General features: G+C 38.0%; 1 protein-coding gene across 11 annotated transcripts in view; it reads right to left on the bottom strand.

Annotated features, from left to right (window-relative positions):
- Positions 1 to 18,719, bottom strand: part of cacna1bb (calcium voltage-gated channel subunit alpha1 Bb) — a 213,504-nt gene that overhangs the window by 23,460 nt on the left and 171,325 nt on the right. For 7 of the 11 annotated variants that reach the window (XM_087843518.1, XM_087843516.1, XM_087843513.1 and 4 more), the window contains 8 exons: positions 17,895 to 18,005; positions 16,122 to 16,205; positions 13,469 to 13,585; positions 12,667 to 12,732; positions 9,414 to 9,505; positions 9,140 to 9,290; positions 8,434 to 8,561; positions 5,142 to 5,238 (listed from right to left, as the gene is read on the bottom strand). In XM_087843518.1, the coding sequence (XP_087699644.1) occupies positions 5,142 to 5,238; positions 8,434 to 8,561; positions 9,140 to 9,290; positions 9,414 to 9,505; positions 12,667 to 12,732; positions 13,469 to 13,585; positions 16,122 to 16,205; positions 17,895 to 18,005 (846 nt within the window). Of the gene's footprint in view, positions 1 to 3,180; positions 3,278 to 5,141; positions 5,239 to 8,433; positions 8,562 to 9,139; positions 9,291 to 9,413; positions 9,506 to 12,666; positions 12,733 to 13,468; positions 13,586 to 16,121; positions 16,206 to 17,894; positions 18,006 to 18,719 lie in introns of all 11 variants that reach the window. The other 4 variants (XM_087843517.1, XM_006803498.2, XM_006803503.2 and 1 more) reach the window with 1 other exon arrangement.

Genomic DNA, 18,719 nt, shown 5'->3' with positions numbered 1-18,719 from the left:
ATATAATAGGGGTGGTGGAAGCATGCATGTATTGCATGTATGACTTTGAACTGCAACTGGAGAAAGTTCAGAGACAGCAGAAAAACAGGAAAGCTATAATTGATGGTTTTCACTTTCTTCAAGTGAAATGGACACAACACAGATATACAGAAAGAAGATGAAGAGATAGAGCGATTAGAGGCGAGTAAGAGGAGAATGAGGAGGAGGAGGGGGAGTTAGTGCCTGGACGGTAGAAAACATTGACACATATGAAGTCTTGCTTCTGTAGTTCTCAGAAACAGACTGAATAAGAATAAAAGCTGAAGACACAAGATGAAGAAACACACCATCAAAAAGGTGCTAGATGCTGTTATGCAGAAAACATACGTGCAAAGACATAAGCTGCACATATTGGCCACAAAGAATGGAAAATAGAGAGAAAAAGAAATCCTCAGAAAGGATACAATGTCAAAAGGGAGAGTGATGCTTTGCCTAAAGTCAGAACATAAAAGTGTAAACTAACGGGTAACAGGGACAACTGTGACTAGGATGATAACGCGTTCTTTAGAAACAAAGGGAGGTTAACAAAGAGTGTGATCAACAGCAAAGTGGTGGGAGTGAAGAAATAGAAAAAAATGGAAATGGGAAAGATAAAAATGCTAGCCTTGCTCTCAAGTGGACCGCTGCTCTCGCTTTGTTCATGTCTTTCCCTTCCGATTCACAAAAACATGAGTTATATTTGGAGATGCAGCCACGTCAGACCCAGACATTTTTAACTGGGGCAAGGGCAGGGCTGCTTTAAATCTGATTCATTTCGACAGTTGCGCACATACTGGAACCACTCACATTAAGTCTGCATGCTAAGAGGTTAGCAGCCAGCACAGGGACTACCTGAGGATTGTCGAGGTATATACATATACTTGACTCGCACTTGACAAGGATAAAAGGTGTTCTAATCACAGGACACATGGGAAAGGCTCTCTTTTATTCCATTCAGTGATAGGATGATGGTGAAAATGTTTTAAAATGACTCATTTTGCAGGAATGAGAGATTCCTCAATAAATTCTTTTTAGCACATGAATCCAGATTTGATCCTTCAAGAAAAAAATCGCTAAATATTCTCTCTCTTTTTACATTTTTTTTCCATAAACCACTAGTGAGGGGATTTCCGGCTCTTTTTAGAGAACCGGCTCTTTCGGCTCCGAACCGGCTCTTCAGGTTGTTTTGTTGCTTTAATTAATTTATTATTAACAATAATATAAAATTATGCACAAAAGGAATTACTAATGTAAAAAAAGTGGTTTTATTTATATATGTTTATGTTTTGGCTCCTAGAGACAAAACACGTACAAACTCCAAAACACATTTCTAGCATGAACTGAACTTCCAAAACAGAGCTACCTAGATCACTTAAATTACACAATTGAAAGCATGTGTGTATTGTTTGTGTATTTATACACAGGCACTCATATATATTCAAATCATTTAAAAAAAATGTTCATTTACCTGTTACTACCACACACCAAATCCGGTCGTTGCTACTTGCTGGCTTGTGTAGCCACTAGGTAACAAAAGCTCAACACTGCACCCTAACATCATGGAGCACTTCTGTTGTTGTACGTGTTTTGGAGTTTGTACGTGCTTCAGGGTTCGTAACTGTTTTGAAGTTTGTATGTAGTTTGTCTCTAGGGGCCACTGTAAATATACTTTTATTTATTCACTCCACATAAAATGTAATAAATAAATCATATAATACAAAAACCAACTATTCACGGTTCAACTTTTAACTATTTAAATTTTCAGCTTTTTCCTTTTACAAATTTAAAGTGAAACAACACAAAACACTGCAAACCACAACACAATTAAATATAAATTATAATATGAAAAAAAAGAAAATGCATATTCTCTGTCATATGGACCTGCATGAATAAACTTTCTGAATCCTTTATCATCTGCAACTGAATATATTTGTGGATGATTACTCTACCTTTCTAATGTGATGTTGTTGTCCCTGGCTCTCTTTCTCTGTCTCTCCCTCCCGCTCTGTTCCTGTGCTACTGCGTGTAACTACCGCCCCTCCCCCCTCTTCCCAGTGCAAAGCACAAAGCTCGCATGCGAAGAGGCTACGGTTTAACAAATCACCAAATCTGGTACAATTTTCTCTATATGAACATAAAGTGTCAACCGGATTTCACCAAAGCCATCAGGAAAAGAAATCTAATTTAATGGTGATTTATCTGGATGTTGTCATCCCTTAAGGCCTGTTGGAAACCTGGCAGATAATCAAAAAACCATTTATCTTGTGGGGTATATCTTTAAAGGTATTTTCTTGATCTTACAGACATCAACAGTATTTCCAAAGTAACAAAATAATTGTCTGGGGAACAACCCGTTCTCTTATTCACTGAGTGTTTGTGTGGATCTTTGCACCCTTTTTTTTTAAACCAAACATTTCCAGATGCAGCTGACCCACAGCTGGATTATCCTACAGGTTGTCAGTTACTTGCTACTTGACCAAATCACAGAATGGCATGCATTAAGTTTATAAATGGTGTTCAGTCTCCACTAATCCTTGAGAAAAATATCTCATCCAAATGGCTAGATGTTCTTTCCTCACAAGCTAGTCGCTATCTTTATTTTTCTGTTAATTGGTGCTTGGCAGATGGTGTACAGTGGATTTAGCAGAGCGTGTTCGCTGAAAACAGCAACCTGCTGCTGCTGCTGGAAACAGGGGTGCCAAGACAGCCATAAAACCAAAACAATAAGCAAAAGCTCTGTGGAGTTGCAGAATACATAATAATTTTCTGTGGTGTCAACATAGAAAGTAACGACAGGTTTAACTATCAAACAGAAAAAAACATATTTTAGTTGATGCTGATGCCATTTTAATAACCAATACCTCCTATTTTCCAATGGAGACTTTGTGAATATGATGCTTTCCTCATCTCTCTGATTTATTTCTATTTATTACTGTTGCCTGGCCCTCTAGAGCAGACTAACAAAATGCACAGAAAACCCTCACAGAACAGGACAAGCCCAGAGAGCCACACAAGTACACAGAAAGAACATCAGAACAGCAGGCCAGAAGATATCAGCTTTGACACACTGACAGAAGCCTGAAGATGTTTGACAGGTGAGCACAGGCAACCTGCAGTGGATGCAGGAGGAAGGGATAAGGAAGGAGGAAGATGCGATTCTACCTTATAGGCGACTCGGGGCGGACATTTCTTTCCCAAACCTAGTGGAGGGGACATGTCCCGAAGCATCTCGTACATATCCCGGTAAGCTATGCGGCCACTTGTCAGGGAAAGGTTGGTAGGAGACCATGGAAGGAAGGATGAAGTTTCCCCAGGTGAGGAGGTGGAGTGGTTAAAAGAAGAATGGGAAGTTATAACAGAAAGTGGCCAAACCAAAAAAGAGAAGGGAGAGGAAACACAGAAATCCTTGTTAATAAGATTTCCAGGATATGATGACCAGGAATGCCATCCTAGTTGAATTTACAGATTCAGGAATGGATTCCAGAGAAGGAAGGAGGGGAGGATGATCCAGAGGATTGCCTGTACAAAGATGAAAGGTTCCCAGTGGAAGGTATGCTTTAACAAATCTGAGTACATTTTTCTTTAAAGGAATACTCCTTGAAAAAACAATCAGTTTCAAGTAAATGTTATTGCCTGTAACAAATTTTTAAAAGGTGAATGTAGAAAGTTTGAAGGCTACTTTACAGAAGCTGCAATGACATTATATTATTTTATTTAAATAAATGCAGAAGTACCTGAAGACATTTATAAGAATAGTTTGGTGTACTTCCTTTCTTCTTTTCCATAATTCTGGGTCAGTGTAATATATTATCTATAAATCATAATCTGAAGCGGTCATTACCAGCGGTACACACAGTTGACAGGGTGTATTTCTGCAGTAGCCAGGGCGCACGTGAAGAGATTTATTAAACTAATCTTAAAAAATAAACAAAACTGTTGTTTTGATCTGCCTGAGTACAACTATTGTGTTCATGTGTGCACAAATCGACTGAATAGCACCAACTATGAAGATACCAAAGAGTAATGGATAAGCAGCTGTTATGGACTACCAAAATAAATGCATAAATTATTTAAACATTTTAAAAAATGATCAAAAAGTAATTAAAAACATTTTCACTAAAAATATTGCTAGCAGTTGCTATTGGTAGCTAAAGGTATGTAAACTGAAAGCAGAACATCTTAGCTAAATAATGTTTTACAGATAAAAAAGATTAATTATTAGATGAGACATGTATAAGATAAACATAAGGTTAAAATAGCTAAATAAGGTTATTAATGAAAAATTGGGCATGATTACCTAAAATTATGGCTAGCAACAGATGGAAATTGTTTGCAAATGAGAGATAAATGAAACATTACGTTAAATATATGAATTTAAATAAATAATTGTCACCTAAGCAGAACAGATGGATCTACCTATTAACAGATAATTGCTAGATAGCACTAATAGCAATTAATATCAATAGCTAGCTAGAATAATTGGCTAAAATTATAGTTAACAGTTCAAATTTATTAGCAAGTTGTTAGATAAAGTCTGATCGTTTTTCGTGAGCTTAATGTCATTTATGCAGCCAAGAGTAAATGGATACTTGAACATTTCAAAATTGATTTTAAATTTGAAATCAACACAGTTTTGATGACGTCCAGGGCTCCTTAGGTGCCATGAAACTTAACATCTATGAATGTGTCTGATCTAAAACAGCAGCTTTAAATTTTTCAGTTTCACCTCTTAAGTTGGTGCTTATGAATCAAAAACGAGATGTTCAGTGGAGTATTCCTTTAACATGCACTCTTTTTCTGCATGCTAAGAGACAACAGCAGTAACCAAAGTGGAAACAAAGCACACAATGCTCTCGTCGTCACTCTTCTTTCACTCCTGTGTTTAGAAGCAGGAAAATATCTTAGACATGGCATCTGATGCCTTCCGTTTGAGGCTGACATGCTGCGTTGTTTCCTGCACTCGCCATGGTTACCTGCCCGCTGGTTAGTGGAGGATCGATGAGCATTTGTATGCATGTGTGTTCAGGTCATTCTCTGGCACCCCAGTGAATGAGAAGAGACACTGACAGTCTGAAACCATCACAGTCCCTTATAAAACAAAAGGACTGTGGGGGAGGGCAAACCTTATAAGCCACCCTGCTGGGGCACTTCTTCCCCAGGCCCAGAGGAGGCGAGATAAAGTGCAACAATTTGTACATATCCCGATAGCATATTCTCCCGCTGAAAGAGATGAGACATATTCGAGAGGTTAGGTTAAAGGTTATTCCATTTTATCTATTCATATTGATCTATTATCAGTCAGTGGACATTAACAAATAACTGTCAAGAAGAGGCAGTTAGAAGAAAAACAAATACAGCACAGGATCTTCATTGTTCAGTTTGTTTAAAATGTCTCTTCTTTTATACATCAGTGGATTTTTTTGGGGGGAGAATTAAAAATGTGCAATGTGGCATAAATTCTGTAAGCTGCTGGTGCTACAAATTTGTCAGTACAACTATATACACTTATTGGCTGCTTATTAGTTATGATATTCTGTTGTCCAATTTTGGTGAGCCTGTGTGAACTGTTAACTGACAGGAGTGTCATCCAGTGTGGTCTACTGCTGCTGTAGCCCATCTCTTCAAGGTTCTCCTGTGTTCCCACCAGGGAAGATCTTCTGCATAACCTATATTCTGCATACTGGTTGTAACAAGTGGTTATCTGAGTTACTGTTGCTTTTCTATCAGCTTGATCCAATCTAACCATTCTCTCTGAGCTCTGGCGTCAACAAGCTGTTTTCACCCAGACAACTGCCACTCACTGGATGTTCTCCCTTTCTCAGACCGCTCTCTGCAAAACCTACAGATGGTTGAGAGAGAAAATTCCAGGAGATCAGCAGTTTCTGAAATACCAGCATTTTTAGCACCAACAACAATGTTCAAATTGACTTATACAGTGGGATGCAAAAGTTTAGGCAACCTTGTTAATAGTCATTATTTTCCTGTATAAATCGTTAGTTGTTACAATAAAAAATGTCAGTTAAATATATCATATAGGAGACACACACAGTGATTTTTAAGAGGTGAAATGAAGTTTATTGGATTTACAGAAAGTGTGCAATACTTGGTTAAACAAAATCAAGCAGGTGCATAAATTTGGGCACTGTTGTCATTTTATTGATTCCAAAACCTTTAGAACTAATTATTGGAACTCAAATTGGCTTGGTAAGCTCAGTGACCCCTGACCTACATACACAGGTGAATCCAATAATGAGAAAGAGTATTTAAGGGGGTCAATTGTAAGTTTCCCTCCTCTTTTAATTTTCTCTGATGAGTAGCAACATGGGGGTCTCAAAACAACTCTCAAATGACCTGAAGACAAAGATTGTTCACCATCATGGTTCAGGGGAAGGATACAGAAAGCTGTCTCAGAGATTTGGACAAGCCAGCTTCATTCTGAAATAAGGTGCTGTGGACTGATGAAACTAAAATTGAGTTATTTGGGCATAACAAGGGTCGTTATGCATGGAGGAAAAAGAACACAGCATTCCAAGAAAAACACCTGCTACCTACAGTAAAATGTGGTGGCGGTCCCATCATGCTGTGGGGCTGTGTGGCCAGTGCAGCGACTGGGAATCTTGTCAAAGTTGAGGGACACATGGATTCCACTCAGTATCAGCAGATTCTGGAGACCAATGTCCAGGAATCAGTGACAAAGCTGAAGCTGTGCCGTGCTGGATCTTTCAACAAGACAACGACCCGAAACACTGCTCAAAATCCACTAAGGCATTCATGCAGAGGAACAAGTACAACGTTCTGGAATCTCAGTCCACAGACCTGAATATTATTGAAAATCTGTGGTGTGAGTTAAAGAGAGCTGTCCATGCTCGGAAGCCATCAGACCTGAATGAACTAGAGATGTTTTGTAAAGAGGAATGGTCCAAAATACCTTCAACCAAAATCCAGACTCTCATTGGAACCTACAGGAAGCGTTTAGAGGCTGTAATTTCTGCAAAAGGTGGATCTACTAAATATTGATTTCATTTCTTTTTTTGTGGTGCCCAAATTTATGCACCTGCGTGATTTTGTTTAACCAAGTATTGCACACTTTCTGTAAATCCAATAAACTTCATTTCACTTCTTAAAAATCACTGTGTGTGTCTCCTATATGACATATTTAACTGACATTTTTTATTGTAACAGCCAACGATTTATACAGGAAAATAATGACTATTAACAAGGTTGCCCAAACTTTTGCATCCCACTGTATCACTTCTCCTCCTGATTCTGATGTCCAGTTTTAATTTCAGGAATTCAGTGAGTATAGATTTTTGTTTTTGTTCAAAAAGTAGTTGAATTGTGTTTTGATAGTGACATGTTTCATTAAAGATGATCATAGTTTTTCAATAAAAATCAAAAGCCTGATTTTAAATTGCCCCCACAAGCTGATCTTCTCTAGCAACTCTGGACTTCCAACTTGTTGCCATTTTTGGGTCTCTGTGGACCAGCTCAGGTTTCACTGTGGAGGGATACAGAGTATCGTGAGAGGTGGATCTCAGGCTAGGACTCAATTCCATTCAACTAAATTTAATTAACATAGCACAAATTCACAACAACAGTTGCCTCAAAGCTCAGAAACTAAACTCCAGTTTTTAGTAAAATAGTCACTTTTCACACCCAAAGATTAAGCTCCTTGAAAAATGTAGGTAAATAACTTCCACAGTGTAGCACACAACAACTTTTGTATAAAAAAATCACCAATTTTGATAAAAGCTGAAAACAATGAGCCTTAAATGTACTGACATAAAGAGAAGTTGTAGCAGTGGAGAATAAGCTGAATGTTACTGTAGGCACTTCTGAGAGCAGCTCATTTATATTCAAAGGAATAAATAATATTTCCTCCCCCGTAATGTCTGTCAGGTGATGATAATTTCTCATCTCTCCTGGAGTCCCGACTCACTGACAAGGCTCCTGTGAAGCTTTCGTTAAAACCTAAGGAGCCTTTCATAATCTGAGACAGATTACTGTCTCACTCAAAACTTTTATAGTGTTTTATTAAAGGTAAACTGCTTCTGGTTGGTGTAAAGAGCAGCGAGGGTAGTGACATGAACCTGTATTCCCCAACTGGATGGATAGAAATAGTCTCTCTTCACACCACAGTGAGAGACTGAGTCGCTTTGGAGCTTATCAGCGAGGAGAGCTGAGTGGACGCCGAGTGGAACTCTGGATTTGCATGCATCAGTCCAACCAAAAGAGGGGATTGTCACCAGCTTCAGCCCAAACTCTGGGCTCAAGCTCAGAGTTATCCAGCTGGGACACAGAAGTCAATCTGAGACTGTTCTGCTTCCTAACTTGGCTTCCTTTCAAATGAAAACCACCTTTACCACTTCCTAACACTGGGGAGTAAAATGTAGCAAAGTCAGAAAAGGCTCCTACCAAGCAGCAGGGTCATACTCTGCCCACACACGTATGAATTCATCAAGGTGATGAGGCCCCAGGATGGAGGCGTCCCTGGTCAGGTACTCAAAATTGTCCATGATGACCGCAACAAAGAGGTTCAACATCTGGTAAATGACATCACAGTAAAGTGAAATAAATTGCATACATGTTGATTAATAGGAACATTGGTATTAATTTAAGCTATTACCTAAACTTTATTTTTTTTTAAAAAACTGCACAGTACTGTGGTGATTATATAGCCTATGCATTCTTCTTTAAAGGAATGCTTTACACATTCATTAAAAAACACATATTTATATTACTAGATAACATTTTGTTATGCATGCATTTAATTTTATGCATTCTCTGTATAAATTGGAGAGTTCAAAATTAGCTTTGCTACCAACTTTATTGCCTCATAATGGCAACACTACTGGGCTATTAAAGGCCTTAGTAATATGTTCTATGAATGTGTTTGTCTGTGTCACTGAATTAGATTTATGAAAAGAGCATAAAAAGCAGTTAAACAGACTGTTATCTACAGGGGTTTGTCTCCTCAGCAGCACCTCATTTACATTTAATTCCTATTGTTCTCTTTAACTCGCTGTTACTTGCAGCATTCTTCTGAGACTTTCAGAATAAGAACATTAAACTTCTGGAAAACGTAAGTCGATGAAAACATGCAGTAGGAGGAGGTATTTACCAGAAAGGAACAGAGGAAGATGAAGGAGACAAAGTAGAAATAGGCAAAGTCACTGCCACACTCGTCTCCTGCAGTTCCTGAGAGCTTATCGCACGGCCGGTTACTGAGGCATGCTAGCATGATCTCATGCCACGCCTCGCCTGTTGCGCTCCTGAAAGATGCACAAGTAAAGATACAGGAGTGAAAAGTGAATGTGAGTGCTTGAGCTAGTTTGACCCAAAATCACTGGATTATCTGAGCTGCCAGAACTATTAGAGCATGGAAGCAGGGTTACCTGAAGAGAAGGGTCAAGGCCTGGAAAAAGGTCTGGAAGTTGTTGTGGTGGTTTATGGCGTTCTCCTCAACCAGCTCAATGTTACCAAACACCTGCAGCAACACAGGAGGTGTTATAGATTATGTGAACTGTTTTTAACCCAATAATTTAGATTATAAGAAACCCCTGTAGTACAAACCAAGGTTGTTGAAAAGCACCTTTTCTCAGTCTTACTCTTACTCTGGTCCTTTATAAAAACCTGTGTTATAATATTAGCTGTAAGAAATATTCTTGGTAAGAGATTTATGTATTATAACCCAAAGTCAAATAAACACATTCAGCCGATTTCACAGCAGAAGGCTCAGCTGGATGGAGATTATACATTTCCCACCCTACACTGAGTTGCTGTGTTCAGACCTGTGACATTGCTATGTAAGACTTACATGTAAAACTATGTCCCTCTCTTTTCCGTATATATAATGCCTTATTTATATTAAATGCCCCAGTTGTTGTCACATTGTAGAAATGTTGAAAATGCGTTTCACATTAAATTATAATCTGCCAATAAACAGTATACTTATAATTCCCACTGTGTCCCTTTCTGTCTTTGTTAAGTTTCTTCACTGAATATAATAGGTACTAATGGATGCCATAAACAGTGGTTTATGGATGTAATTTGAATATGAAATATAATTATATTGTGGCCTTGTACAAACTGCTTTTGTAAGCCAATAAAGCTAGAGCTAATTTTCCTTCTTTGTGTATATGCGTTATCTGTCATTAACTGTGTAATGTTGCGTGCATTGCAACTACTTATTGCATACATTATGCAGATACAGGCTTATAATTTATCTCAAGCATTACTCGTTTATGCTATGTCAGCATAGTTTAATGCAAATGTCGTTCCAGGAAACCATTTCTGACCTGAACTAGAACTAAATGGCAGACACAAAGAGAGTAGATAGCTGTCATAACTCATGGTATCCTAGTGTCAGTCCAATAAAATCCCCAGAGGCCTTTTTAAAATATTTATTTGCCTCTTGGTAAGTCCATCCTGCTGACCTATAAACACCAGCTGCTATACTCAGGAGACCCGTGATAGCAGTCACCTATGCAGGTAGCATCTTGTCCATCAATTTTTTCAGGAAAAACATATTGGAATCCTTTATATCAGCTGCCTCAAAAATAAAGAATAATCCACTCTGAAAACACATTTAGTCTGTGCTTAAGTTTATAATGTAATATCTTTACCAGGACAGTATCAAACGTGTAGAAAACAGTCATATAGCAATGCCAGACACATTTTTCTTGTGGTTGCTGTACATGACAAAATGCATTAAATTTAAAGAACACAGGAAACATCAGGAACACAGGAAGGTAGCATTTCTCCAGCACAGAAGTTCTGTTAGTCTGCAGACAACAACGACTATTAATCAATTATATTCAAGCTGCAGCGTCAGTGGCTAAAAATGAAGTGTCACGCTGAAGTGTTACAAACTGCAGTTCCTTGATGTTCCTTGTGGCTGACTTCCACATGCAAGTATTTCAAATCGTCAAACTTTAGAGCAAAAAAAAAGAAGCAAAAACTCTGCGTAGTTCCAAACATCTGTCTAGCAGAGATTCATCTGTTCTCTCATGCTAACAGGTTATCTCAGCCCTGCGCTGTCATAGCACTTACTGTAGCACACACGACATCGCTTTATTGCACTGCACTGTTTGCCACACTGTTACACTGAGCCATTTGAATGTCAGCTGGTATTTGCTTTGAACTTTTTGGAACATTTAGGAGGAAAATATTTTTTATTGTTTCTTCTGCTTCGTTGACTGAATATTCAATCGTTTTATTTTCAGTTAAGAGTCGTTTTAATCTCATCACCTGCATCCATGAGGTTTTTGATAGCGTTTGAAGCGTCAAAAGTGCTCACGTGTCATTCTGTCTGTAAACACGATACCGCGTGTGAAGTTTTGGATGAATTCAGATCAAACGTTGTAGAAGTGTAGAGTGGGGTTAATGACTTACTTGAATGATTTACTGATTGATGATTTATTGGTTAAAAATGGACAAAAAGCCTTAAGTTCTTACAAGCGCGGTGTGTAAAGATTTAAAATATCATGTAACATTTGACCTCTGACCCCTCCTTGGAGGTCAATAGACTGATCTAAACATCAAAACGATAATAATTCTATATAGAGCTATTTAAAACTGTGTTTCTTACTGACAGTGTTTTTATAGGGAAATGATAAAAATCACATTCCTATACTATGGCATCACTGTTTAAATACATAACAATTTCAATGTTTAATGTACAATGTTAAAATAAATAAATAAATCAACAGAAAAACACCTATGATCAATTGTTTTTCCCCTTTATATTTTTTTATTAAACATTTCAGTGAATTTTAGTAAACAATGAGATTTACTATATGTCAGGTAGATTAAAATGGCTTTCAACAGAGTAAATAAGAAAAACCTGGAATTTGTACTTTTTTTTTTTTTACTGCACTAGAAACGTCTGACAGCAAGTTTAAAAGCAGCAAACTAAGCAAAATTAATATCTTTAGGATGCAACACTTTTCCCTTGAAAGTAAATACTGCTCAGCGAGAGAGCTCTCTTTTTGGAGGTTTGAGCTTTTGGAGTTTTTCATGTTAAGATAATTATATATTTGGTTTTATCAAGCTGCACTGTACTTATTTAAGGTATTTATCATATGTTTGGTGCGTTTTTAACTGCTGTGACAAAAGGATTTTCCCACTGTAAGATAAACTATTTCTGAAAATGACTACCTGTGCAGTTAATTACACCAAAAGCCAGTCTAGGAAGTTTGTGGACCTGTTTTAGTGGATGAAATGCTTTAAATTTGTATTTCACTTACCATTAATTAGATGGTATCTGATGCCCCAATATAGTCTATGAGTGCTAACCAGGCTTGCTGACTGATAAATTCACGCTGGTCTAAATGTAGTCAACTGTGGCTTCAAAAACCAAGATGGCAATGACCATAAAACAAAATGAATCCACAAACCAACGGATAAATTCCTGGTAGCTACTATACATCCATCTTTTATACAGAGCATATGGTTAAAATGATGCCAATTGCTATACTGCACATCAAATTAAGAGAAATGGTGAAATGCCAGTTAAACACAAGCTAATGTGTAGTCACACCCACTCGGGTCATTCACTGATAGGCTACTGGGAAATCTACACGTTGTAGAAGGCATATTTCAGTGAATCATGAAATTCAGATGTGCTTTATGCACATGATGACTTACCTGCATTCCTATGATGGCGTAGATAAAGAACAGCATGGCAATGAGTAGGCAGACATATGGCAGGGCCTGAAAGCATACACATGAATACAGTCTAAACACACTCATATACTGCATGGCACCAACAATATCCATTTTAAACACACACAGACACACATGGGACACAGCACCTCTTTGATCTCTTCCTCTGTGTTTGTATGCACATACACACTCATAAATCGGATTCTCTACAGAGCAACAACCACCCTTCTAACATTTTACAGTATTTATTTAAGAACCCGAGCAGCTAACCTGACCTGCTGGGTTGATTCTTTTCAACCAACTATTTATATGGCTGCAAGAAGGCGGCGAACATTTGTTGTAATTAAATAGCCACCTTTTAACACGCTGAAGCTACTGTCCATTTTCATTGGGCTTAAAAGCTCTCACCACTGACATTAAAGCTGCCATAAATTCCCTGTGCTGTGGCCCCAGCGCTCCACATTTAACTCAACTTGTCCCAGGGGATTTAGAGAACAAAACCGGCATGGCGTGAAAATCTAAACTGCTGTCTGCTGAGAGCTATTTCGTTCAAATTGAACAGGAAAAAGCATGCCTAGGCCTGTTTTTTGAGCCCTTTATTCCACTAGTTGTATTGTATGAGATATACTTTCATGCAAGAGCAAATAAATCTGGCTCAGATTGCCAGCCCGTGTGTCTTTCCAAATTTACAGTTTCTTTCTGCAAGTTTACACACTTACCGAGATGCTTCAGACTCTAACTCGGATGTTTATAATGTTTCTGCGTTACTCAGTTTTTTCCTTACCTTGAACGACTGAACGAAGGTCCACAGCAGGATGCGAATAGTGTAGCCTTGTCGCAGAAGCTTGATGAGACGAGCTGCTCTGAACAGCCTCAGGAAACTCAGGTTGATTTTTTCTTTCTGGGAAAGAAAAACAAATGATCTGTTATTATGTACCAGATTTGAGGATATTTTTATTAATAATTTATTAAGCTGGTAGCATACTGCAGTACATTTTTGTAGACAATTTCAGGGTTTTTTTTTGTTTTTGCTAGAGGGAAAAAATGTTTACTGAGACTTGTCAAAGGAGCTTGCAAAGAAAAGCGTCTGGACTTTAAGTTACTTGAAGACGTTTCACGTGAACTGAAGAAGCCTCTCGGATGAGAGGTGAAACGTCTTCAAGTAACTTAAAGAAGTTCAGACGCTTTTCTTTGCAAGCTCCTTTGACTACGCTCCTTGGGACTACGATGACCTGGATGACTGAGAACCTTCACAGACATATTTACTGAGACTTACAGAAAAACTCTATTTTAATGTTCTCCAAACTAACCATGTACAATTTGATCCAATAGCAAAAAGAGTAAATAAATAAATAACAATTAGCATCATTAACCTGAAAATCAGTGACAGAGTAGCCAATGTCAAAAGAAGAACTATGAGAGAACTCCGGAAAGGTTGCAAAACTATTGCTCAAAGCCACTTTTAAAACTGAGAAGAATGTCTGTCTCCCTGGAAGCAGAATACAAAGAAATGAGGGGTTGCCAAAGACTTTTAAAGACTACTCTCTTAGACACCTATCCTATGATCTTTTGGGATAGGTTTCAGTCCTCCTGCAACCCTGAACTGATTAAGCAAGTAAAAAAATGGATACTTGGATGGATCAGTGGGATGATATACTGATAAATCTGATATAATCTAGAAGCAATACAGACAAACTAATATTAACAAGGTTACTATAATGAACTAAAACTGAAATTAAAACTAACTGAAACTAAACTGAATTAAAAACAAACTGTCAAAATAAAATAAAGATAAAAAATAATTAGAAAGTACAAAACTATACTGGCTCTAATCCTAATTGATCCTTTTGTAGCTCAGAACTGATCCAGCTGAATGAAATGATATTAGCTGAACACAGCATACACAAGGCAGGCCAAGAAGTATAGCTCAACCCAAATCCAAGCAGATCAACTGATTTCGGTTAAAGCTAAAGCAAATGTACGATATTTAAGTTACTGCCTACAGTAGCTGCACATCTGAAAACCGCTTTGCAACCCACCTCCACCTTCGCACCTCCTTTTCACACTGAATCAGTGTCAAGTGTGTTGCCACTGTTTTGTACAGGGAGCTTTGCTGCTGCTCTCGCAGCCTTTGGCTGTATGGACATGGAAGGTCAGAAAGGTGCCAGAAAAAACGTCAGGCTGCCAAATATAAATTACTGCTGATGGAAATAATAACGTTCTTTTCACTGTAGTGGATCTGACTGAACTGTACATTTTCACATTAAGGGCTTATGTAACAGTAATTGCCGTAGAAGGTCTGATTACTGTTAAAGCACACATTTCATGTTACATTGGTTTAAAAGGTCTTAATTTATATCATCTCACATTCAAGGTGTAGTTAGACACTTTAAACTAAAGCCGTGGAAGAGAACAGCACACAGTGACGGGGGAACTGACGAAATCAGTGGCCAACAAGGAAAGCCACTTACCGTCTAGAGGTGTCAGATGTGACAGAAGGGGCAGAGTGAGGGCACAGGCGCCAGGAAAGACACAGCAGAAGATGAAAAACAGTGGGGGGGAAAAAGCAGCGAGAGAAACAGAGAAGAAGACTAATGATCACAGGAAGAGAAAGTCACACAAAAACTGACTTTGCAACACAGAAAGCTAAAGTAACCTGTCTCAGTCCTCAAGCCGCACAAATACTTTGCATCTGCTGTGATTAAAAATAGGAAACTAAATGTTCAAGACTGTAATGTTTAATGTTCAAGTCGTGTGGCTTCCCTTGCTTCATGTATAGATTTTTAAGATGTCATATTTTTGCTATGGACTTGTTTGGCTGATTCGAGGACTGAGACTAAGAGTACAGCAAAGCATGACATCCACACTGATGATTTTGAAGCTGGAAAAAAAATAAAATACTGACATTAAGCAAAAACACATGCAAATTAATGCTACAACAGCTCAAATTTTAGTGAAAGTCAGAACAGCAACTAAATGAATAATTGACAGTTGGGAGGAATTGGTGATATTTCTGACTTTCAAACTTTGAACAACAACACCCCCCCAAAAAATACAATAATAATAGAAAATGTGAAATCAGCAGTCTGGGTTGTCAGATTTTTTGACAGTCCAGGCTGCTTTGGTGGGTATTTTTCATCATTTTTTTCTGGCTTTTTATAGACAAAAACATAAAAAAAAATAGAAAATAGATTAATCATAATAACAGTATTTGAACGCTTGCATGCCCAGAGTAAATCACTTCCACTGTAGCAAAATATTAACTTTGATTAGTCCATTATTGTGATAACAGTTTCCCTGATTGGACTAAATCTGCTTCCTGTGTCACAGCATGCTGCTTTGCTGTTGTGATCCTACAGCTATGAGCATGCACTGAATTTTGGTACCCATGTAGGAAGTGACCCATGGGTGCATGCGATGAGAAATGTAACTCTTACGTTTATCTCTGTGCACAAAATGTCTGTAATGCTTCCAATCACAGTCACAAAGTCAAACACATTCCAGGGCTCTTTCAGGTAGTTCTAAAAGAAAGAGAAAGAAGAAAAGTGGATGTTATAGTTAACCTTTAAATATTTTATACAGTGTCTTCATCATAACTAACTGCTTTTAAACCACTTTCCACCCTTTCAAGTGTACATTCGAATGAAAAATTGCTGTTTAAATAGAGCCTTCATTCAAAGGGCTTTACAAGTTGGCTCTTGTTCACATTCACAGCCATAAACTGAGAGTATTACAATATTTACTCCTGTCATGGACAACAATAAAACATGAACCTAATTGGGTTGACCTGTCTGGTGAATGTGAATGTGTTTGTGTAGGTGGATGTGTGTGTTTGTTTGTGCGTGCACTTGTGTAAAATACCTGGTGTCATTTATAAAGTAAATATGGGCACTCCATTCTGATCAGTGTATGCGTATGTTTGTGCTGCGTTAGATTTGTGTATATACCGTGATGCTTAGCACTAATAAGGAGGTATCTGTCCATTGCACTCCATTCAGTTTTTAGATGTACCTGACGACTTACCACACTCTACTCTAAATATGGTCCAAAGGTATAAGATATTAAATTTAGCTTTAATCTAATAATAAAAAATCAGGAGCTCAGGATTATCAAAAGATGTGAACAATTGTAATCCATAACTGAACTTTTAATAGAAAAGTTGGCTATTACATAATTTCCCCTGCTCTAACCACAATAAACCAAGTTCTAATGCCAGTTTAAAAACCTGTTTAATTATAGATTACATAAATTATTACTATTGAGCTATTCCTTTATTCTTATGTATTTAATTTAATCTTTTTAATAAACTGACCAGACTGGCAGCACTGTGATTTTCCCAAATTCATACTAAGACATCTAATCCAAGCAGAAATTCTATGATCCATTTTCCAGCAACATTCCCCCTACACTGCCTCATTTGAATGAGTCTCCTGTGCACGAATATGCGGGCAAATTTTAATACAGATCTAGATATGAAAAAGTTGCAGACACAGATACAAAGTTGAGGCACACAAAAAGTATTCAAATGCACAAAGCACACTTCAAAAAATAAAGACTAGCCATCTCCCTGAGCACACAAATCAACTTTATATGTGCCTACATTACACACATAAATGCTAAATGCACATCTTTCGCATAACTTCTGAGGCTCTTCAGACTGGTCAGTCATCCTGTTCCTCGGGGCAGAGGCTGCTGCCAGGTCCTGCAGCTGCTTTTTGAAAAGCTACAGTGGCAGCAGAGCATTTATAATGGCAGATGTGAGCGCAGTCATCTGGGCTTAACAGCTAAACAGGTGGAGGTAAGTGGTGTGTGAGAAAAGCTATTTAATAAATGGGCCTCGCAAATGGAATAGAGCCTAAGATGAAATGCTTCGCTGGAGGCCAGACGGCGCCACATTGGGAGATTTATTTCCTTTGTGCACTCTTCTGTTTATCTTCCTCTTTTGTTTTTTTGTTAGCTAACTCTTCCTCTTTCTGAAATGAATGCAAAAAAGCAAGATTTTATTTACTGTGTCATAATGCTTTAGGTGAGATCCATACAGTCTTCTTAAAGTGAGACTGTGTCACTGACTAAAAGATACCTTGAAATTAACTCAACCTTTACAAGAACCAAATCACTTAACCCTTTAAGTGTAAACTGGAACATTTCAAAACCATCAATAGCTGCTTGCAGAGTACAGCACAGTATACAGACTTACAAAGACAACTCACCAGTGGATTGAAGGCAATAATTTTGAGTATGCACTCGAGTGTGAAGAGGCCCGTGAAGACGATGTTTAAGTATTTCAGCATGGACTCGTACACATCTGGAGCGCCATAGAACTAAGGGCAGAAGATGAAACACGAAACACTGAATATCTGCTCTTTAATATCTTTAATTATATTAACAATAAATGTGTGTAAAATCGACTCCCGTTATTTATTGCACACTTAAGGCATAGATCAGACAGCCTCTGTACATGATACTGAAAACTACAAAACGCAACACCAAGACACTGCAGATCCTTTTTATTCATGTTTATTCACTCCTGTTCTGTTCTGGGCTGCTTGCACCCACCAGAGACGTCTGCATCTGTCTGGCTTATTAAATTTTAAACATCTTACATATCAGAAAAGGCTTGTATTGCAACTGCAGGGGATTTCACTGACATTAAAATGGGATTGTATGTATGTGCAGAGTTCATGCAAGACTGCTATAAAGACACCACAATCTCCTTTAGCCATGCATCATGGAGATAAAATAGGACTGCACATGATCAATTATTGCTGCTGCTTGGTTTTGAATAAAGAACTCACTGGGAACAAAAAGTTTCAGGACTCAACCCATAACAAGATTCTAACCATCTCCTCTATGAGGTTGCCTCGTGCACCTCTCAAATGCTTTTTTAATCACCCTCTTATGGTCCTGTTCTAACTGTTTATATTTGCTCTATGATATCACCATATAATCAGGATCTGGGGTGGGGGGGTGGGGGGTGGGGGGGCACACCTAGTAACAGCTTGTACCCAGAGGATTGACTGTGATATGGCACCAAC

Source organism: Neolamprologus brichardi, chromosome 7 (assembly GCF_056152115.1).
Source record: "Neolamprologus brichardi isolate AB-2024 chromosome 7, ASM5615211v1, whole genome shotgun sequence".
NCBI lineage: Eukaryota > Metazoa > Chordata > Actinopteri > Cichliformes > Cichlidae > Neolamprologus > Neolamprologus brichardi.
Note: the sequence above shows the minus strand (reverse complement) of the source record. Positions and strands in the feature narration are given on the sequence as shown.